We start from the raw sequence: 20,365 nt of genomic DNA, 5'->3' as shown, positions 1-20,365 counted from the left end.
TGCCTGATCCCAGGCTCGAGTTCAGCTTCAGCAACATGTGTCAGGACAGATGTGAAAACTCCGTATCAGCCCCAGATGGGCGAGGTGTTGAAGAGAGCGTCTCCCCTGCGGGCAGCCTGGGGCAGCGGCTTCAGGTGTGAAAACAGGGCCAGGACTCGGTGGAGCGGGAGCCTCCTGCTCCTGCATGTGACCCCGCTTGCACACGCAGCTTGCTGCATCTGAAAGCAGGCCCGGGGGGCTGGGAGAAGGAGCAGAGCAGGGCGGCATGGCACGGATCGGGAGGCATGATAGCCGGATCCCCTGGAGCCGTCAGCTTTCTGACCCCCTCCGATCACACGTGAAGGTGCACGGGTTGGGCTCATGGCCGCCTTGCACAGGGCACAGTGCCCTCAGCGAGTGCTGCAGGGCAGAGGTCCCCACGCTGTCGGGGCTGAGCCAGGTGACACGCAGAGGTGGAAGGCAGCAAAGCTTTTCCAGACCTGCGGCCAAGTCCAGGAGTGCAGGGAGGCTGCGGCAGCTGAACCCAGATTTCCTGAGCCAGCTCCCAGTGTCCCGGCCCTGAGGCTTTGGCAACTCGTGCGTTTCAGCAGCGGGTCACGAGAGCACCTTGTCCCTTAGTAACTGTACCTCCTCTTCCTGTTTGAAGTGATAAACGAGCTGGATGGCCTGGCCAAAGGCCCGGAGATGGAGCACCGGGCTGCAGGCTATGCCCGCCAAGTGCAGGAGAGAGCCAGGAAGTCCATCGAGTTCCTGGAGGAGAGGTTTGAGGGCCGTGACAACTGCCTGAGGGCTCTGACCAGCCGAGGCAATGAGCTGGAGTCCATCTCCTTCCGCAGTGAAGACACCACTGGCCAGCAGGTAAGGGACAGAGCCCCGCACGGATGGAGGCACTGAGGCAGTGCTGCCTGTGCACGCTCTAGGGCTGGAAGCTTCCCCAGGGACCTGTCCCTTTGCAGGCTCAGGGCAGCCCTGGTCTCCACTGAGCTGCAACACCATCTCCAGGGCAGTGCAGAAATGAGGGTGATGGGGCTGCAGGGTTTTGTTTTTTTTCTGCTGGGCGTAACATTGCCCTTTTCTTCCAGGGAAACAACGACGACCTGATTCTGTCCTGCTGCCTCCACTACTGCAACGACAAGGCCAAGGATTTCATGCCCTCTAACAAAGGTAGAACATCCTCACATCCTCTTTGCCCCTTCTCCGTTGCAGCCCACAGGCTCTGCTCATTTCTCTTTTCGTGGCCCTTGGAGCCCATACCTCTGCATTTGGCCTCTTTCAGCACCAAGGTGTCACCTCCTGCCCCCACTCAGCCCCGGGCTGTGGCCCGTCCTGCTGTGTTTCCAAACGCTCACCTCTGGGTGCACCTTCTGGGACTCCCCAGCCTGCGAGAAGACCCCTCCATACGCACACAGAGACACTTTGTGGTGCTGGCAGCACAACTGTTAGTAGCTCTTGTCCCCCAGAGTATGCATCGAGGCCATAAAACCACGTGTCAGGGCCTTTTGCTTTCCCTTCATCCTCCCGGAGTGGAAAGAGCAGATGCACATCCAACTATCTGCCCATACAGGGCCATCTCCTGCCACTGCGTGCCACAGCCGTGGCTGCAGCAGAAGGTCAAGGGCTCCTTCTGCAAGCCCCGGTGCCTCCTGGATGGAGCCTTTTTCCTCCTGTTGCCCCGCTGGCACTGGCAGCATGTGCTGGGACCAGAGAGCCCCAGCGTGCTGCCAGGGCGGTGCGGATGGGAATTAGATCAGCAGCTGCCCAAGAAATCAACCCACATTTGTCAGCGCGAATTCTTAGCAGCTTAACTTGTCAGATTCACAGAGAAACCGTCACCAAATGTTTATGTGCAAATGATGCTGAATTTTGAAATCATGTGGATTATGGCGAATGGGGCCTGACAAGCTGACAGCCTCTGGTTTGTAACAAGGAGGCGCGTCACCAGCTCGGAGCAGAGGATGTTTATTGTTACACATTTCTTAAAGTGTCCGCACAAAACCTTCCAGTCCTGCTTTCATCAGCCCTCGGCCCCACGCCTGCCCTCCCGCAGCCGCCCCACGGCCGCCCCACGCTCCCCTTCCTCCCATCACCTCCCCGCCATCCTCGGCCCCGACACCACCATGGCAGCCCGTGCTCGTCGCTAACCTCCCCTTCCCCTTGGCCTGCCGCTCCTGGCGCGGCCAATCTGGGCCCATGTTGGGCTCCCATAAACTCTGTTTTTTCCATTCCAATCCTGGCTCAGAGGCACTGTGTTTCCTGTGCTCATAGGAACAGTACTCTGGTCACAGGACCCAGCTGCTTACACATACCCCATATGCTTCCCCTGCTCCGCACACACGTAAGCGTGGCTCCCATATCCCCAGCCCGGCGCGTTGCGTGCGGGGCAGCTCATCCATCTGGGGGCAAGATCCCTCCAGTTATTTCTCAGCCTTCAGCTCTGTCTGTCTGAGCCTCAGCCAGAAACGCCTTGGTGGCAGTGGCTACTCCAAAAGCTTCTCGAACGAAAGGTTCGTTTTAGATCTTATAATGAGATCGCCAGAATAATAGCACCAGCTTCCTGCTGGAGCCAGGGTCGCAGGCTGTCTTCCTGGCCTGGGTCAGGCGAAGGCACCTCCTGTTCCCAGCGCTGAGCACTTCCCTGCTTTGGGCAGTGGGGTTTCGCCTGCAGGGGACGGGCAGAGCGCACAGATTGTCCCCAAACCAGAGCAGGGGGGTGGCAGAAGGCCTCCGAAATGAGGTGTTGTCTCCGAGCCACGGTGGGAAACGGCAGCGGGCAGCGGGGAGCCAGGAGCACCGTGAGGCCGCGGGGTTTGGGGGCGCAGAGCACACGTGGGGACAGCATGGTTCGAGAGCACAGCTCCGGCATTCACTCCGCTCTGTTGTTTTTTTTCCATCCAGACGATCCCATCCGGCTGCTCCGCGAGGTGGTTCTGCTGACGGACGACCGCAACCTGCGAGTCAAAGCGCTGACCCGCAACGTGCCCGTGAGGGACATCCCCACCTTCCTCAAATGGGCCCAGGAGGGCTGAGGGGGCCGAGCAGGGAGGAGAGCCCCTGAGTGAGTAACGCAGAGTGTTGCGGTGGGAGACGGGCTCCGCAGGCAGCCCTCACCGCCACCGCCTTCCAGCCCACAATGAACAATAAACGCCACGTCTTCAACCCACCCCACATGGCCGTGCTGCGAAGGGCCCCCCCCCGGGGGGTGCAGGCGAGCTGGGAAGGTCATTGCCGTGGATGGTTCACGTGGAAGCTGGGACGTTGAGTGTCCCCGTGGCCTTCGGGCGGTGCTGGAGCAGAGCTGGAGAGCCCTGCTGTGTAGGGAAGCTTTGGGTGACCCCGTGCCGGATCGCCGGCCTTTCGCTTGGTTTGCTTGGTTGCAGAGAGCTCACGTCGTGAGTTGGTGTCTCTTCGGGTTTGTAGGCTGTACAGGGCACAGATTGGGGACGCAACGGTGCAGACTTTGGGATTGCTTGGTCTCGCTCGGCCCCAAGAGCTGAGCCTTTGGGAGATGCTGTGGACTTCAAGGGCAGGTCCCCCCCTGCCCAGCTGTGTGCCCCGCACTCTCCATCGTCCCTTCCCAGCCTGTTCCTCCTGCACGTCTCAGGCTGCGTTGGTTCCCCATCCCATCCCCGCTACCAGCCCACAGAGGGGAACGCTGCCTGCTGCTTGCAGAGATGCTCATCCTCTCTCTGGTGCAGGGTTTGCTTTTTCGGTTTCATTTCAGACTTCAGCATAGGATCGTTTTCAGGTGTGTGCCCTGCCTGCTTTGTGGGGGAGGAGGGCTTTGAACACCCCCGACCCCCCCACAGCTGCTTTCTGTTCTGCTCCCCTCCCACAACAGACGTTACCTGTTCCCACCTCTCTTCCCCTACCCCTGCTTACCACACTGCTACTTTTAGCCACGTTTTCAGCCCAGGGATCAGCGTGAGGTCAGCAAAGCCCTCCAAGTCCCCGAGGAACCCAGGACAGGCTGTTTGGGGACAGGCCTGGTGAAGCCTGGGCAGTGCCTGGCCCCGAGCCCAGCTGTGAGGGTCCCCTCTTGAGTCACCCCGAGCCCTGCAGGGACGCCGCTGTCTCCCGCACCGCATCACGTTGTCCCCACCACCAAGCCCTCATCCCCATGGCACTCCAGACACAGAAGCCACGAGGGAGCGTTTGCCCATGAACTGGCATCCCTGGAGCTCTGTCACACCTCACTCCCATCAGCAGAGCGCGGGACTGACCCCAGGGCCACCTCCGGTTCCCACCGGCTCACTGCAGAGGATGCAGCAGGACCGAGCTCAGTGTTCTCCTTTCCTGCGTGGGTGGCTCAGGCCTGGCGTCTGCAACAGAGCACGTTCAAGGAGGAAGCTCACTGTCACCCGTGCCACGGTGAGGACCAAAGCGGGGCTCAGGGCCTGAGCGGCGCACATGGACAAGCAGCAGTTGTGCTCACCTGTACCATACACGCGTCCTGGCACAGGGCTCAGCGCGGGTGCAGAACTGCATGGTGCAGACTTGGGGTGCCCAGGCAGCGCAGCCGCCCGCAGGGTGGCACACGGAGTGGTCGCAGGTTAACGCGAGCACCCAGACCCCAGCTCGTGCCGCGCAGCGCTGGGCGGAAGCAGCGTGCAGAATCCTCAAAGCTGAGTGCATTGGAAATGTGTTCTCACCGCCCTGCACGCTGTGCTGGATGCCCACCCCACGGGGGGCTCACTGGGCAGCACAGCGTGGTCTCACGGGGCTGAGTGCACCGGGGCCACCTGCGCCAGCCCTTCGGTGGGGAGGTGGTCGCGTTCGGGTGATTTTGTTAAGATGGTTTTAATCATTTTTAGTATTAAACACTTGTCTGTGCAGCACGTTGTCTCGCTTGCCATCAGTGGGCGCATCTCTGTGGAATGGGGCGGTGGGGACAGACAGCAGCGGGATGCGTCCCTGCTGTCCTGCACCTTCCCTGCTAATGAACGGGACTCCAGGCAAACAGCAAAGCTCTCCTCCTCCCCTCCCACGGCCCCACACCACCCACCCAGTGCGGCCCCGTGGGGTACATCCCTGCTCCCCATCCCAGCCCCACGCATGGGGGCCGCCAGAGAAGGACACGAGGCTCTGTGTGTTAATGTCACTTTATTGCTTGTTCCGTTTCGACTATAGAAAAAAGGGCGAGGAGCCCGTGTACAAATCGGACGTGATACAGACCCCGCTGGGCATTTCCAGCTGTGCTTTGGGTGCAGCTACTGCCGGTGCTCGGCCCCCAAAATGGGCACAGATGCCCGGTGGCAGCTCTGGCCAGATGCTGGCGAGCTCCAGGGGGACCCGGGTGACCCCTGCCCGTCCCTGGCTGGGAGCAGACACCTGGGGGCACGAGGGCTCGCCGCAGAGCAGCCAGCGCAGGGTAAGGCACAGTGGCTGCGAGGCTGGGGACAGTCACTGCCCCGGGGCCTCGTGTGCAAAGGAGAGGAGGGGGCACGGGGAGGGGAGAAGCTTCACATTAGCCCCAGGCAGAGGGGTCGTGGGCCTGGGTGGGGGTCCAGACTTAGGGAAGGGCCACAAGAGGGGCGCTGCGGTGCCAGGGGTGCCCCTTGGGGGCTCGACCCGCTGTCATTGCAGCCCAGCCCGGGGGCTCAGTTATCCCCAGCGCTGCTCCCAGCCCCTTCCCGCGGCCCCGCGCCTCCACTGCCCACGTCCGCGTAGCTGACAAACCCAACCGCTTTGTCTTTGTCATAAACTCCCGTCCCGAGGCTCCCCCCGACCCGACCCGACCCAGCTGTGCTGGGGATGGGGACCTTTGGCAATAAAAGAGGTGGGCCCGAGGGCACAGCCACCCCACAGGACGGCGGCTCCCAGGGGTCCCTCCACCCCACGGGGCCCCAGGCATCCCTGATGGCGAGCGCTGTGGGGCAGGGTGCAGGGGCTCAGTCTGTGACAAGGCCCTGCCCCACCTCCCGAAAACACTGGCGGCTGAGGGCTGAGGCCGGGAGCTCAGTGCTGCTCCACGCCGAGGAGCATCGCGTTTCCCCGGTCACCATCCCTCACCCCCACCAAAACCCCGTGTGAGCCTTCTCCGTCAGTCTGTCCCCGAGCTCCCAGCACAGCCCCGGGGAGGAGGAGGCCCTTCGCCGCGGCCGCGATGGACGAACTACTCACGGCCCCGCGGCAGTGATGGCGGCACAGTCTGGGTTCCATCACAGCAGAGCTGAGCTCCGTTGGGTCCCACCGTGGGGCGGGCGGAGATGGGGACATCCCCGAGGTAAGGAGCGGGCTCATGTCCTCCAAAGCCTCAGGGCTCGGGCTGGCGGCGCAGCGGGGCGAGCCGGGAGGTCAGTCCCTGAATATCGGCTTCTCCCCACCGCTCGTGGCGGGACGCGCCACCCAGCCAGCCCGGGGCAGCTCTCATGGGACCCTCCGCTCTGAGCGAGTTCTCCGGGGCCGAGCGCCCGCCACCTCCATCCCCGCCCTGGAGAGGCACGGGGAGCCCCAGGGCCACCCCCCGGCGGGCGCTACGGGGGCGAGTAGCGCTCTATGGTCCGTGCGGCGTCGGCGTGGAGGTGCGGAGCCTGCGCCAACACCTCGGCCGCTTTGTCCTGGCTCAGCCCCAGGTGCTCGGCCGTGAACTTGGCCAACGGGTAAAGGCTCTCCATGGCCTTGGGGTCGCTGAGGAAGTGTGAGGTGTGGGACAGCAGCTCGGCCGCCTTCTCCTGCTTGAGCCCCAGCTGGTCGGCGGTGAGCCGCGCCATGGCGTAGACGCTGTCGGGGAAGTCCAGCTTGGCTTTGCCGTCGGGGCCGGCCGCGTGCATCTTCATGTGGCTGATGAGGTTGCGCTGTTGGGCAAACTTGCCGCCGCACACCTGGCACTCGTAGGGCTTTTCCCCGGAGTGGATGCGCATGTGCTCGGTCAGGCGGTACTGCCGGGTGAAGCGCATCCCGCAGGCGTCGCAGGCGAAGGGCTTGAGGCCGAGGTGGCTGCGCATGTGGCGGGTCATGGTGCCGCGCTGCGTGAACTTCTTCCCGCAGATGGTGCAGGGGTAGGGCCGCGTCAGCCAGTGCGTCTTCTCGTGCTGCCGCAGCGTGGCCGGGTCCTTGTAGGACTTGTCGCAGGACGAGCAGCGGTACGGCCGCAGGATGTCCCCCAGCCCTGCGCCGCCCTTATCCAAGAAGGGCACGGCCTGCTCGGCCGCCGCTTTGTGGTACAGCTCCTCTTCGTTGTGGGCCTCCACGTGCGCGTTGAGCTGCTCGGAGCTGGGGAAGCCCTTCCCGCAGGGGATGCAGACGTACAGGTTGTCGCCCAGGCTCTCGGGCTCGTAGCCCAGGTGGTTGCAGTAGCGGTCCAACGCGTCGCCGGGCGACGGCCCCTCGCTGCTGCCCGTCTCCTCGCTGGTGCTGTTGTCGGGCTCCAGGTCGTTGCTTTCCACGCTGGGATAGCGCGGCTGCGGGGCGGCGGGCGGCGATTCGGCTTTTTCCTCCCTCTCCAGCTCCTTCTCCGCCTCCCCTTCGTCCAGGTAGGGCCCCAGCGGCTCGTGCTTCATCCAGCGGTACATCAGCTCGCGCCCATCGCCGCGGGGCAGGGGGGGCTCGGCGCAGGGCGGCGTGCTGCGGAACGGGTCGGTGGCGTGGGGGTGTCCCCCCGGTTCCCCGCCCGGTGGCGAGTCCTTGTAGGCGGCGGGGTGGCCGGCCAGGAGCCCCCCGCTCACCGGGGGGCTGTCGTGCCGCGGGGGCAAGGAGGGCTCGCGGGGCTCTGCGGGCAGCAGGCGGTCGGTGGGCAGCAGCTGGGCGGAGGGGCCGGTGGGGCTCTTCTTGGAGAGGTCGAGGCCGCACGGCGGCGAGCAGTGCCGCTCAGGGGGGCACAGCCCGTGGGGGTGCAGCGGGGTGCCCTGCGAGGCCGAGGCGTAGAGCTCCCCGCACTGCGTGTTGAGCGGGGCCGCCGGCTCCACGGGCTGCAAATCGACGGGTCGCGGTGTCCCCGAGTAGCAAGCCTGGATGACCGGCGTGGTGGCACGCAGCCCCCGGCCCAGCTTGTAGGGCGCATACCCCCCGCGCAGGTGGCAGTACTTCCCGCTGCGCTTCAGCTTCTTCTTGCACAGTGCCACCAAGCCGGGGATCTGCAGGTAGCTGGCGGCTGCCAGCACAGCCCCCAAGCTCTGCTCGCCGCCCGGCTCGCATTCACCCAAACGCCCGGTGTAGATGAAGTCGAGGATGAGGCGGAAGATGCCGGGGCTCACCATCTCGTGGTCCAGGTTGAGCAGGTTGTCGTGCACCACCAACGACTTGAGGTAGGCGCTGCTGGCCGCCAGGATGTTCTTGTGAGCGCGGAAGAGCGCGTTCTGCACCACGATGATCACGTCGCACAGGAAACCCTTCGTGCGCTGCGTGTTCAGCTGCAGCAGCAGCTGCCGCGAGTGGCTCGGCACCTCCATGGCCTCCAGCATCGCGCCGCGCGCCCGCCGCCCTGCAACACACGGCCCCCGTCAGCCCAGCGCCTGTAGGGGATGTAGGACGTAGGGCGGGTAGGGCACTTCGGGGGCGGGGGAGGGCGGGGGGGGGGCTCAGCCCACCTCAGCCCCAGCCCCGGTTCTCTCCCCCGCTGCGTTCCGGCTGCTCTGAGCGCAGCTTTCCCTGTGCCACGCTTATATCGGGGCTCGCATCGCGCCGGCCGATGGGGCGGGGAGTGGGGTACAAACCCCCAGAGGCTCAAATTTAGGCTAAAATATTATTTTTATTTTTTGGGGGGGGGAGAAAATGACATCATCCCCCCCCCCGCCCTCCCCGCTCTCGCTCGCTTCCAGCACCCCCCGCTCCCACCTGCCGCTGCCCTCACCGGAGGAAACGGGGCGGGGGGGGGGGGGGGAAGCGGAGAAAAGCCGCCGTCCCGCAGCCTTCCGAAGCGTCCCGGTGCCGCCCGCCCCCCCCGGGACCGCCGCTCGCCGTTACCTGCGCCGCTCCCCGCTCCCCGCAGCGCTCCTCCCGGCTCTTATGGCCCCGCTCCCGGGAGGCGGCCGGCCGTGCCCCCGGCGCCCCCCGCCCCCGTTTCCTGCGAGGTGAGCGGGGGGGACGAGGGAGGGTAAGGAGGTGGGGGTGGGGGGGTGGGTGGGGGGGAAACGGGACCTCCCCTCCCCGCCTCCCCTCCCGGTGCCGCCCCGGTGAGTGCCCCCCGAGCGCCGTCGGAGCCGCGGTGCCGGTTTACCTGCCCGTCCGCTGCCCTCCGCCAGCCAGCCGAGCTCTCGGTGGACTCTCATGGCTCAGCCCCGGGGGGGCCGTCGCCGGGCGCTGCCCTCCGCCCTCCGCCGCCGCTCCATTCCCGGCGCTGCCGACCGCCCGTACGCCCCTCGGAGCGGTCGGCGGCGGCGGTTCCTCGGGGCTCCCGACGCCGCCAGCTCGGAGGTGAAACCCGGGCTGCGAACTCCCCCTGACCCCGGCCTGAACTCCGAGCAGCGCCGCTGGCTGTTAAAGGGACGGCGGGAGGTTTCCTCCTCCCCTCCCCGGGCGGGGCACGCCGCAGCCGGGCCCCCCCCTTCTCCTCCTCCTCCTCCTCCTTCTCCTCCTCTTTTCTCCGAGCCCTAATTCCCCTCCGCCCCGGTGGGAGCGGGAGGAACGGGCGGCGCCGCCTCCCGCACGGCCCCACCGCCCCTTCGAGGGTCTCAATCCCGGCGGCGGCTTTGCCCACCCCTCCCCGACTCTCCCGGGCTCCTCCGCCGTTCCCGACCCCTCTTTTCTCCCCCATTTCGCCGCGTCCAGGCTCAGGCTTCCCCCCCTCCCCATCCATCAGCCCGACCAGGTGAGCCCCGACGGCGCGTCCGCCGCGCCCCGACGGCACTTACCCCGCAGCGCCCCGTCTCCTCCGCCGCCTCCGCGGCCGCTGCCCGGTACCGCTCGTCGGGCTCCATCTAGCGGCGCCCGCTGCGCTCCGCCCCCGCCGTCGGGGTTTTGGGGTGGGAGGGGAAGGGAAGGGAGGGGAGGGGGGGGGGGGGGGGGGAAGAGCTCCTCCCCGTGCAGGTGCGCGGTTCCCCCGACGGGGCGTCCCGCGGAGGTGGTGGGAATGGGAGTAGAGGTCGATGGGTTTGGTTTGCGTTGGGGTTTTTTTTTTTGGAGGAGGAGGAGGAGGAGGAGAGGGGAGCGGCTGGGAAGGAAAGGCGGCCCCGGGGGGACGCAGCGACGTGGCCCCCGGCTCCTAGCGAGGCGGGGAGAGCTTCGTGCTTTCGCTTCTCCTTTCTCACGGCCGCGGCCATTTGGGTAACCCCGGAGGGCGGCACTGCATCGGGCATCTCCGCCCGGGGGGTCGCCCCGCAGCCGGGCACGGCACCCCAAAGGTCGCCCGTCCGCCCGCCCGACCGCGGGGGTCTCCCCCCAAACCCCATTGAGCACGAGCTGGCGCAGTGCCGGCCCTCCCACTGCTCCCTACGGGGCGTCTCCGGAGGATTTTGGCCGCGGCGGAGTGGCACCGAGCAGCCCCAAACCCAACCCCGGCGACATCGGGATCCTGGGAGCGGAGCGAGTGCTGACCCTCGCTGCGGAGCACTGACTTCATCCCCCCCCGGGCACTGATTTCCCCCAACCCTTCTCTCTTTATATATATATATCTATATGCATATACATCTATTTTTCCTGTTCAATTAACGGCTGGAAGTGTTTCAGGTTCTGGCAGGGAGCTCTGGACGTCGCTGTGAGCGATGACTCCCGCGGGCTGCGTCCGCATAATTTATGGGGCCGTGCTGCATCAATCACAGCGGCTCCCCGACAGCTGCCCGCCCCCCCTCCCCCCCCTCAACCCCCTCCCCGGGACCCCGGGCTGCCCCCGCTACCTGCTGAGTGACTGAGCCCGGCGGGGAAGGGGGGGGAAACACCTCCGACTCCTCCACCTTTTGCTCGCAGCCCAAAGGCTGGGCAGGTGGAGGGGGTGAGCTCAGCCCCGCGGCCCCGACATCTCAGACCGGAGCCGTCCCTTTGCCCTGTAACGCCGCAGGCAGAGCTGGTGAACAGGAGTGCTCAGGAAGAGAAGGAAAAGGAAAAACAACCCAAAAAAGAAACAAAAAAAGAGAAAAAAAAATGGGGGCATTTTCGCCTCAATGTGCGGCGCAGATTGGAAACAGCTCTGCTTAAGTCATTGGCTCTGTTGGGAGGTCTGAGCTGGAGCGTCTCCCGCCTGTGCCCCCTCCCCACGATCAATCACGGCGCAGCAAATTAGCCCAGATGCCGGGAGATTGGGTTCAAATCCAGCTGTGGTTTGGATCGCGCTCGCACGCCTGGCTTCATGTGGGACCTGGGCTGTTGGACAGGATGCAGCCCCCCGGTCTCCGCAGGGCCCCGTTTCCCAGCGCAGCCTCTCCCCGAAGCCCACACACATGTGTTCGATTACGGCGTTGGCCAGCCGGGCCGCATCCGGCACCGCCAGGAGCCTGGAGCCCCGCTGGCAGCTCGCACTTCATTTTCCCGGCGGTGCCGGGGGCACGGCAGCCCCCACAGCCCCTGTGTGGCCCCTTTACAGGGGCTGAGTCCCCTCCCGACACGGTGGCACTCGGTCCCATTCGTGCACCGGCATCGCTGAGCTGAGGCCGTGAAACTCGTGACGGCAGTGAGCTGCCCTATGGTTGGCTGTGGGCTGTGGGGTTACCCTGCGTGCCTGTGCTGAGCAATGCCAGGTGCCCCCCAGTACCACGGGCTCCTGTTTTGGGGTCAGGGGCTGCGCCGTGCGCTGCACGGCCCCATTGGGGCAGGGTGGGAGAGGGGAAACCCGAACCGTGGGGCGGTGCTGGGATGGGTGAAGGGCTCTTCTCTGTGGGGTGATGCTTTGTGGGGCAGTGGGATTCCTTCCTTGTGGGGCAATGCCATGGAAAGTGATGGAGCCCCTTCCCTGTGGGGTGGGTTGGGGGACCCCTCCCTGGGTCCCCTGCGCAGACAGGTGAGGGGTTCCTCCCCCGGGAGGCAGTGTCCTGTGAGACCCCTTCCTGTGGGGTGATGCTCAGGTGAACGAGGGGCAGAATCCCACGACAGCTGAGGTTGGAGGTCCCTCTGGTCCCACCCTGTCCCACAATGCCCCCCCCCAGAGCCGGTGCCCAGCACCACATCCAGATCCCCATGGAGGACACCCCACAGCCCCTGGGTCCTCATGGGCTCCCACCAGGACACCGTCACCCTCCATTGCCCACCAGGACCCCATGGGCTGCCAGGCTGTATCCCACACCCCGTGCCCAGAGTTCCCAGCACAGGGCTCTGCACAGCTCCTTGTTGACCTTCAGGAGGTTCCCATCGCCTGGGTGGGGAGATGGGACCCTTTTCTTTGTGGGGTGACACTTGATGGGGCAGTGGGTTCCCTTTCAGTGTGGGGCGATGCTCACCCATACAAGCAGAACGCTCTCTGCCAAGTGATGTTTAATGGATCAGTAAGAGCCCTTCCTCACGGGGTGATGCTCAGTGGGGTGACAGGATGCCTTCAGGATGACCCTCAGGCAGGGGACCCCATTCCTTTAGCGTGACGTTTGGTGAGGTGATGGGACTCCATCCTTCTGGGAAAATGGTGATGGGATCCCATCCCTTTGGGACGACGTATGACAGGATGATGGGACCCTTTGGGATGGTGCTTGGTGGGATGATGGGACTCCATCCCTTTGGGACAATGGTGATGGTACTGCATCCCTTTGGGATGGTGCTTGGTGGGGTGATGGGACCGATTCCTTTGGGATGATGATGATGGGACCCTATCCCTTCGGGTTGATGCTCCGTAGGACAATAGGACACATTGCAGGACGACGCTCGATTGGGTGAGGAACACTTCCAGCAGCTCGGTGGGGGCTGGGATCGCCTTTCCATGTCGGGAAGAGCTTCAGACCCCACGGGCGACCCGAAACCCCTCTTCCACCACCACCCCTTCCACTACGGGACGCTTATAGGACGGAGGGGCTGCGGATGGGCTGCCTCAAACCCCACTAGATGGCAGCAACGGGCTGCGCTCCGGGACACAACACCCCCCCCCCCTCCCGCCCCCCCCACCGCCGCCCCCTCGGGGACCGGGGGCCGCTTTTCGTCCCGACAGGTTCCCAAACGGGGGACCGTGGGAGGGGTGGGCGAGGGGTGAAAAGCGGCCCTCGGTCCCCGTGGGGGCGGCAGCGGCGGCTCCGGGGGAGGCAGTGCGCAGCCGGTACCGGTGGGCCGTCCCCGGTGCTGACTAATCCCGGGGCTGAGTCACGGCTGCGGCGGGGAGCGCTGCGGCAGCGGAGCCTCCGAAAACCGGAGAGAGCCCCGACGGGGCGGGCGCTGAGAAAGGACTCAGAGTGGTGGGGGGACACGGAGGGGGGAATACAAGGGGGGGACGAGTGTGTGTGGGTGGGAGGGTATGTAATAGGGTTTTGGGGTGGTAACGGGCTCCCATCGGAATGGGGGCCTGGGGGAAGAGGTGGGGGGGAGGGAGGAAGGATGGATGTGGGGTGTCAATGGGGAGAGGGGTTTGGGTGGATGTAAGGGGGGTCGCGGCCTTACGCAGCGGCGGGTGCTGGCGGCGCGGTGCTGCTGTCAATGACAACGCCGCTGTTGCCGTGGCGACCGCTATGATGCTTCGCCAGAGCCCAGTGAGGTCAGAAGGCTCCGGCAGGAACGGGGGGGGGGGGGGGCTACGGGGGGTATGGGATGCGTACCACCGGGGAAAGGGTCCCCCCATGACCCCCTGGATGTGGGTTTAGTATCACTCGGCTCGGAGTGCTGACACTTGGGATGGAGGGGTTACATTTCGGAATTCACCCAAGCCGGCTCATTGGGAACACAGCAGTTTTGGGGTCTCGGTGCCCCCCTGTGGGATCGTGCCCCCGGCCCCCTGCTAGGCTGCATTAGGGCAGCACGGTGCTGCAGTGGGGCAGCTGCGATGTAGGGGGGGGGGAAGCTCCAAACTCCCCCCCAGTACACACACACACACACACACACACACATTGTCGTGCCCCATCCTCCTGCAGGACACCCATGGGTGCACTCTGGGGGCACAACGGGGGAAGTGACGCCATGATATGAGGGCAGGTGGGCACAGTGCAGGTGCAGAGGGGGCACCCCCAGGTTTGGACACCCCCTGGGCTCTGTGAGATCCTTTTCCCCCAAAGCGCAGCCCCACATCGCTGAGCTTATGGGCACGGGGGGGAGGGGGGTGTCTGTGGGGTGACCCCGCCGAAGGGTGTCGGGTCCCTCTGTGGGGTGAACCCCCACCGGGGCTGCGGGAGGAGGGATGCGGGGATCGGGGCTGCCCCTCTGCACATCCCCACAGGGGATGGGTGGCCGGGGGGGGGAATTGGGGGGATGTCGGGGTCCCGGTGCAGCCCGGACCCCCCTCCGCACCCGCGGGCCGTTGCCCTCCCCCCGCCCCGATATAAATAGTAGCGTCTTCCCGTTCCCTAAATTTCCTCGCTGACGTAGCGCTCACGTCATTGTGTAGGTTGATGCTTTTCTATGAATGAGCCGAGATCCCCGTTACTACGAGCCCGGTCCTATAAAAGCTCCGCGCTCTGCGGACAGCGCAGCACCGCCACACCGGCGCCGTCCCCGAACCGGGGGGGAACCGCGGGGCTCCGGGTCCGGACCGGGAGGTGTCGGGGTCCGGGGGGAGGTAAGGCTGAACCCGCCCCCCCCCCTCCAGGTAAGCGGGGACGGGAGGGGGCAGCGCAGCCCCGCGGCATCGAGCGCTGCACCTGTATGTGTGTGTCGGGGGGGGGGGGGGGAGGAATGGGATCGGGACTTGGAAGGGGGGGGGACTCTGCGGCGGCGGGGGGGGGGGGCGGATCGGGGCCGCCTGGCGCAGCCCCACGTGCGGAGGGGGCGGTGGGGGTCGGGGCGCGGCGCCGGTGGGGGCGGGCGCGGGGGCGGAGCCGCCCCGGGGAAGGGGAAGGGGGGGGGGTGAGGGGACCGACCGCCCCCCCCACACTTTGCGGTGTTTATGTGAGTGCGTGTTTGGACACCGTGTATCCCCCTCCTCTCCCCAGCCCCCCCCCGCGCTGTTTGCTGCGGGTGACATTGGCATCCCACTGTCTCCGCATCCAGCCCCGACGTGCCCCCCCCCCCCCCCCCCCCCCCCCCCCCGCACCGTCCATCCCCTCCTCCCCCCCCCCCTCCATACCCCACACCGGGACACCGCACCCCCGCACCCCCCGCGCTCTGTGTCGCCTTCACCCCGACCGCTGGAAGAGCGTGGAGAGACCCCGTCGAGGAGAGCCCGAGTCAGCGCATCGGCACCTTGGCTCTAGACTGCTTACTGCTGCGTAGGGACAGGACAGTAACAGTCTACAGTCATGGCTACTGAAGCATGACCCACCGGCACCGGCACCGGCAGCGCCGTGGGGCGGGGGGAGCGGTCCCGGGGGGGGGGGGGTTGGGGGGGGCGGGAGCTGTCCCGCGTGCTGAGCCGTCGAGGCGGCCGGGAGCGTCCCGCGGGGTGGGGATGGGATGGGGGTCCGGTCCCCGCCTGACCCCTCTCTCTCTTCCCCCACCCCCCTCCCCCACCCCAACCCCCCTTCCCGCAGACACTGAGACCCCACGGCGGACGCCCCCCGCTGCGGCCCAGGTAGGGGGTTCCCCCCGACGGGGCGGACACGCGTGGGCCGGCGGGAGGGCCGGGCTGTGCTGGGGGATGGGGGGGACGGGGGGGGGGAGAGGGCTTCCTCCGCACGCCGACAGTCCCCCCACGCTGCGGGGGCGGGAGCGCTCGCTGCGATTTTGGGGGCCGCCCCCTCGCTGTCGCCAGGCACCGGCTGCGTCCCCTTCTCCTCCACCCCCATCCCCCCCTCCTCGACGTCGCCCGGGCGACCGTGGCTTTAGATTGTTACTGTGCTGCTGGGGGGGTAACAGTCTACAGCCATGGTCGCCGGGCCCGGCGCACTCGCAGCGCGGGCGGCACCCCCAGAGCCCCCCCACAAGGCCCGGGCCAGAGAGAGGGGAGGGGAGTGCGCGGCGCGGGGGTCCCGTCGGGTACAGCCCCGCCTCCCGCGGCAGTAGGAGCTCACATGCAGGCTGCGTTCGCCGCACATCAACTCTTACTGTTCGGGGGGGCGGGCGCGGAGCGGCTCTTCCTCGGCACAGGGAACAGCGCGGACCCTCCTCCTCCATTTCACGTTCCCTCCTACCCCCCCACCCCGCATTATCCCCCCGCCCCGCAGCCCCTCACCTGCCCTTTCGCCGCCCCGACGGAGGCTCCCCCGCTTCCCCGTGCCGCGTCGCGGTGCGCACCGATGGCTCCGCCGAGCGCTGTGCCGCGGGGTTGGGGGAAGGGGGGCGGTGGGGGGGAGCGCCGGGAGCGGAGCGCGGCCCTACGCGGGGCGGCGGCGGCGGGGACTGAGAGCGGCCCGACGGGGCGGGTGGTGGTGGCCGGGGGCGGGCGCAGGTTGCACAACTCGCCCGTCGCGGCCAGGAGATTCCTGAGAGGCGAAGTCAGAGCGGCCCGACCCGCCCCGTTACCGGGCATCGGGCCCTCGGCAGCTGGCGGTGAGCGGTGGCGGTCGGGAGAGGCGGGGAGGAGTGGGCTGGCATGGAGGGGGGGGGGACCCGCAGGAAGCCCCGAGGGATGGGAGGTGCTGAACCCGTGCAGGTGGGTGCTGGGGGCAGAGGGGATGTGGGGTGATAGCAGCAAGAGGGAAGGATGGGGACAGGGCAGCTGCAGCCTGGTGTGCCCCTGCATGAGGGCTCTTCCCCCCCCCCCCCCCCCCCGCCCCGAGGCCAGAGCAGCACATAGGGATCACCCGTGGGCGCTCTGTACCCCATCCCCAGCAGCTCTGCCTGTGCCTGGGTGGGATTTGGGGCAGCCCCATCAGTGGGGGGAACCTACAATTGTGGCAGCCACAGTGAGCCTGCAGTGCAGGGAGGGACACCCTGAGGTGCTACTCATCTCCAAAAGCACCCGTTGCCCCCCAGAAAAGCCTGGGGTCCTTTTTGGGGGGGGGGGGGGGGGGGGCGAGGGGGGGTCTCTTATGGCCACGGGAGAATGTGTCCCCAGGTGATGGGAGCACCCCTGGCACAGGGACAGCCCCCAGCCTCCATCCCCACAATGACTCAAAGCGGCGCTGTTGTTGTTTTGAAGGCCAACTTCTCCCGCTCACACATTGGAATTAGTTTTTCTTCCAAAGAACTTAAAAATATCTCAGATTTCTGACACCGGCTTCCAAGGAGCCGAGTCCAGGGCCAGCCACTGAGGGACAGAGGCCGCCCAGCTCCCGTGCTGCTTGGCCATAGGAGGACAGATCTTGTGGGTGAACGGGTGCTGCACAAACACAGCCCTATGTTGGGTTGCTGGATGAGAAGCAACACGTGCTCCCGGCCCTCCTGCTGCCAGGATGGGATAAGGCTCATCCTGGGGAGCTGTATCCCTGCCAAGCCCAACGGTGGAGGATTTGGATGCCTCCATCCTGCTCTCCCCAGGTGGGATTTCCCCATGGAGAACACGTGGCCCCAAAGCCCAACTTGTGCCCAAGGCCTCGCAGCTGTGCCACAGGGAGCTCATGTCATGGAACTGGAGCGGGCAGCACGTGCCCACAGGACTGGGGCGGGGGGGGGGGGAGGGGAGAACTGGGGGAGAAGGGGTGCTGCTGCCCCCCAGAAGGCAGCACAGCCCCTGGATGCCCCTCACCGTACGCTATTGTTACCATCTGACAGCTCTTGGCGAAACCATCTTTGTGATTCAGCCGTGTTTATCCCAGCCCGCGGCCCGGCCCAGCGTGGGTTTCCATGGAAAACTTCCATCGAAAACAAGGAGAAAAGGAGTTACAGCAGGAGTGACTCAGCCACAACTGGAAGCTTCTGCGGATGAGGCAGAGAAGGGGGGGAATCTTCCCACCGGCTCGGTCCCAATCGGGCAGCGGGACCTGGGGACACCCCCGGACACGTCCTGCAGTTCTCTTGTGTGCCCAAATCCCAGCACACTGCAGGTAGGAGCCAGGCCCAAGGGAGATGCATTGTGTAAGAGTCCACGAAACGCATCACCTTTCAGGAGCACCCCCTCCCCAGCAGACTGCATCAGGCCCTGCTCACCGCTGGCTGTAGGGGAGGAAGAGTGAGATGAGTAAGGCTGGAAGGACGGTGAGACCCGCTGTCAGCACAGCCCATGGGAGCCCCTGCCTGTGCCAGCCAGCCCTGCACGGGCAGTGAGCGTGGGGAGGGAGCAGAGGAGGGCCTGAGTCAGCAGCAGCACTGGGGAAGGGATGCAGGGAGCAGGCGGTGGGTGTTTGCCAGTGGGAGGATGCTTGGGATGCTCACAGCATCTCTAGTGCTGCTGGTTGTCTCAGAGCCTGCAGCAGGCACGGCAGCAAGTAGGGGTGCAGCTGCCCTGGGGGCTGGCACTGCTTTGGACACACTGGGGGGGGATTCAGAGAGCTTTGAAAGCTGCTCTGGGGGGCAGAAATAGGGAGCAGAAGGGTGAAGTGCATCCCGGTCACAGCACCCAGGCTCCCATTGCCACTGGGTAAAAGCAAGGTGGGGGGGGAAGAGCAAACCCCCACAAATAATGCTCTCAGGAGTAGGGAAGATATTTGCCAATCTCTCCTCCAGGCTCACATCCCTTCTGTTTTCTTCCCCACACAGCTCACAAGAAGGTAGAGCATAGAAACTAGACCTGGACCAGCAAAAGGTACGTGGTGTGGGGCTGAGCTGCTGCCGAGGTGGCAGAAGGCAAGCAGAGCTCAGAGCGGTGCTGCCTGGCGTGGGGCAGACATGGCCATGCTCGGAGGGGCTGTGGTGGGCAGGATTCCTGGGGCACCCTCCCCTGACCAGCAGGTGATGTCTGCAGGAGTCGCTTCCCTCCTCCCATCACAGCAGGTGCAAAAAACACGTCCCTCCTGCGCTGCTGACGCGGACACCTCATGCAGATTAAGGGTCGGGTTTATTTGTTTTTATTATTTTCTTTAAGCTCAGGGAGAAGACACCTGGCGTTTGGTTTTTTTTTTTATTGTTAAACTCACTGGGAATGAGATGCGGGTGCTGGAGTACCAAAAAGCCCCCTGAATTCAAGCCCACCCGCCCATCAACCCCCCAGTCTCCCCACCCCCACCTGCCCAAAGGAGCTGTATGGGAAGGGGCAGGGCCCATTCTGCTCACTCACCACGCACACACAGGTCCATCCTTGTTTCCAACGCCAGCGAGCCGCTGCGGTGCCTCCGGCCGGTGCTGCTGCGGGACACGGGGGCGGGGGAAGCGGCTGCGGGACCGCAGTGCAGGCTGGACCGCGGCGAGCAGACATCACTGCAGTGCCTCCTCCGCGCCGTCCCGCGGTGATGGGCTGCGCCGGCGAAGCGCCACGGCGAGCTGCAAGCTCGGAAATAATTAAACAGCTAACGGCGGGCCGGCCGCGCTGCCTGCTGCTTCTTTTCACAGCGCCTGGAGGCTCAGGTGGGAAAGCAGCGAGACAAAGGCCCTGCTGCTTTGTCATCACAGGGTTCAGCCTCGCTGTTTCGGCTGCATCCACCCACCTCCTGCTGCTTTGGCAGGGCAACAGGTGTGTAGATGCACAGCAGCATCTCTGCATCTCCCTGCGTGCTCCTTCCCCACGTCCCTGCAGGCCAAAAGCTGCGTCTTTGTTCCCCATACCGACCCCCGGCGTCCTCAATGCAGAGACCAAGGGGTGACAGACACCCCACAGCTCCCCATCAGCCCAGGAGGCAGCACGGCAGCGCTGCTCCTCAAGCAGCCAGACAGCACCGTGATGCCGGAGCCCCCACACCCTTCAGTCACCTGGGGGCAACATCAGTGCAGATCTGAGCCTCAGGGGAAAGCAGCCTCATGCTCTTACTGCCGCCTCCATCATGCTGCAGCCACATAACCAGCAACAAACCGGAGAGCAAAACTCACACGAATTAAAGCTGCTCGCTTTTGCTCGGTTAGATTTAACCCGCGGCGATTCCCAGGCGTGTTCACGGCTCACTGAAGGCTGAAAGCGCTTCCGTCTACTGATCCACTCCCCGTGGTTGCCTGGGGCTCAGAGCCTGCCTGGGGAAGCATAAGGAGCCCACAGACTCGGGTGAGATCTTCCCATCCTGCCCTGTGCCACAGCAGTTCTCTCTCCTCCTGGTGCTCGTGACCCACCAAAGGATTGCCCAGCACCATCCTCTGCTCAGCCCCACCCGTGAGACCTCAGTGCAGCAATGTAGGAGAGCAGCCCTACCTGGCAACAAGAGCAAACTACCACGTTTAGCATCTACGCTGCACTTCACCACTGAAGAAAACGGGGATCAGAGACCATGCTGAAGTCCCTCTGGGCACAGAGTAGAGGCTGCTGTACCCCAGCACTGAAGCCACGTGGCACCCAAGCAGGACGCCCACCATCAGAGTAACAACACCAGTATCACAGATTTCTGTGTGCTTCTGGAAAATGTAAGACAAAAACCTAGCAACAGTCGAGTTTTTCTTTGCACATCAGAAGATAAAACGGATCTTTCAATTCACACAA

The 20,365-nt window shown here is 65.3% G+C and overlaps 3 protein-coding genes and 6 non-coding genes across 23 annotated transcripts in view; 5 read left to right on the top strand and 4 right to left on the bottom strand.

Annotated features, from left to right (window-relative positions):
- SMG6 (SMG6 nonsense mediated mRNA decay factor) overlaps positions 1 to 4,832 on the top strand; it is a 90,964-nt gene extending 86,132 nt beyond the window's left edge. For all 4 annotated transcript variants that reach the window (XM_004946548.5, XM_004946547.5, XM_040650407.2 and 1 more), the window contains 3 exons: positions 647 to 858; positions 1,083 to 1,164; positions 2,896 to 4,832. In XM_004946548.5, coding sequence (XP_004946605.3) covers positions 647 to 858; positions 1,083 to 1,164; positions 2,896 to 3,026 — 425 coding nt within the window. In that variant the 3' untranslated portion in view covers positions 3,027 to 4,832. The remainder of the gene's footprint in view (positions 1 to 646; positions 859 to 1,082; positions 1,165 to 2,895) is intronic.
- Positions 4,833 to 5,086: 254 nt separating this feature from the next.
- Positions 5,087 to 13,181, bottom strand: HIC1 (HIC ZBTB transcriptional repressor 1). 5 transcript variants are annotated; one of them, NM_205236.2, is made up of 3 exons: positions 9,789 to 9,802; positions 9,155 to 9,411; positions 5,087 to 8,419 (listed from the first exon to the last, which is right to left on the bottom strand). In NM_205236.2, the coding sequence occupies exons 2-3, from the start codon at positions 9,204 to 9,206 to the stop codon at positions 6,474 to 6,476; spliced, it is 1,998 nt and encodes a 665-aa protein (NP_990567.1). In that variant the 5' UTR covers positions 9,207 to 9,411; positions 9,789 to 9,802; the 3' UTR covers positions 5,087 to 6,473. The 5 variants fall into 5 exon arrangements, with proteins under 5 accessions (NP_990567.1, XP_046758252.1, NP_001384433.1 ...); XM_046902296.1 differs by lacking the exon at positions 9,155 to 9,411 and having other exon boundaries at positions 9,789 to 13,181; NM_001397504.1 differs by lacking the exon at positions 9,789 to 9,802 and having other exon boundaries at positions 9,155 to 9,389.
- A 1,986-nt stretch (positions 13,182 to 15,167) lies between these two features.
- On the bottom strand, positions 15,168 to 15,233 carry MIR132C (microRNA mir-132c). The gene has a single exon (NR_161995.1). It is a non-coding gene; the product is annotated as a microRNA mir-132c (primary transcript).
- Positions 15,170 to 15,234, top strand: MIR212 (microRNA mir-212). Its single transcript, NR_161994.1, has one exon. It is a non-coding gene; the product is annotated as a microRNA mir-212 (primary transcript).
- Positions 15,235 to 15,738: 504 nt separating this feature from the next.
- On the bottom strand, positions 15,739 to 15,797 carry MIR132B (microRNA mir-132b). Its single transcript, NR_161993.1, has one exon. It is a non-coding gene; the product is annotated as a microRNA mir-132b (primary transcript).
- MIR132A (microRNA mir-132a) lies at positions 15,741 to 15,799 on the top strand. The gene has a single exon (NR_161992.1). It is a non-coding gene; the product is annotated as a microRNA mir-132a (primary transcript).
- A 121-nt stretch (positions 15,800 to 15,920) lies between these two features.
- On the bottom strand, positions 15,921 to 15,976 carry MIR2184A (microRNA mir-2184a). Its single transcript, NR_161991.1, has one exon. It is a non-coding gene; the product is annotated as a microRNA mir-2184a (primary transcript).
- MIR2184B (microRNA mir-2184b) lies at positions 15,922 to 15,980 on the top strand. The gene has a single exon (NR_161990.1). It is a non-coding gene; the product is annotated as a microRNA mir-2184b (primary transcript).
- On the top strand, positions 15,977 to 20,360 carry LOC107054798 (translation initiation factor IF-2-like). Of its 8 annotated transcripts, none has more exons than XM_040650401.2 (3): positions 15,977 to 16,416; positions 17,581 to 17,852; positions 18,505 to 20,360. In XM_040650401.2, the coding sequence occupies exons 1-3, from the start codon at positions 16,164 to 16,166 to the stop codon at positions 18,517 to 18,519; spliced, it is 540 nt and encodes a 179-aa protein (XP_040506335.2). In that variant the 5' UTR covers positions 15,977 to 16,163; the 3' UTR covers positions 18,520 to 20,360. The 8 variants fall into 8 exon arrangements, 3 of the variants coding, with proteins under 3 accessions (XP_040506335.2, XP_046758575.1, XP_015151533.4); XM_046902619.1 differs by lacking the exon at positions 18,505 to 20,360 and adding an exon at positions 17,935 to 18,279; XR_006931831.1 differs by having other exon boundaries at positions 16,388 to 17,852; positions 18,505 to 18,550; positions 19,059 to 20,360.
- Positions 20,361 to 20,365: the final 5 nt, after the last annotated feature.

The sequence above is a fragment of the Gallus gallus genome, chromosome 19 (assembly GCF_016699485.2).
Source record: "Gallus gallus isolate bGalGal1 chromosome 19, bGalGal1.mat.broiler.GRCg7b, whole genome shotgun sequence".
Taxonomy (NCBI): domain Eukaryota; kingdom Metazoa; phylum Chordata; class Aves; order Galliformes; family Phasianidae; genus Gallus; species Gallus gallus.
The sequence above is the reverse complement of the archived record's forward strand: the minus strand, read 5'-3'. Positions and strand labels throughout refer to the sequence as shown.

Excerpts from the sequence above, each read along its gene's own strand:
- LOC107054798 (XM_015296047.4), top strand. The coding sequence starts at position 16,164 with ATGGCTCCGCCGAGCGCTGTGCCGCGGGGTTGGGGGAAGGGGGGCGGT. Across the intron at positions 16,417-17,580 it reads CGGGCCCTCGGCAGCTGGCG|CTCTTGGCGAAACCATCTTT; the intron begins GTGAGCGGTGGC and ends ACCATCTGACAG.
- HIC1 (NM_205236.2), bottom strand. The coding sequence starts at position 9,206 with ATGAGAGTCCACCGAGAGCTCGGCTGGCTGGCGGAGGGCAGCGGACGG. Across the intron at positions 8,420-9,154 it reads GGAGGGCAGCGGACGGGCAG|GGCGGCGGGCGCGCGGCGCG; the intron begins GTAAACCGGCAC and ends CGTGTGTTGCAG.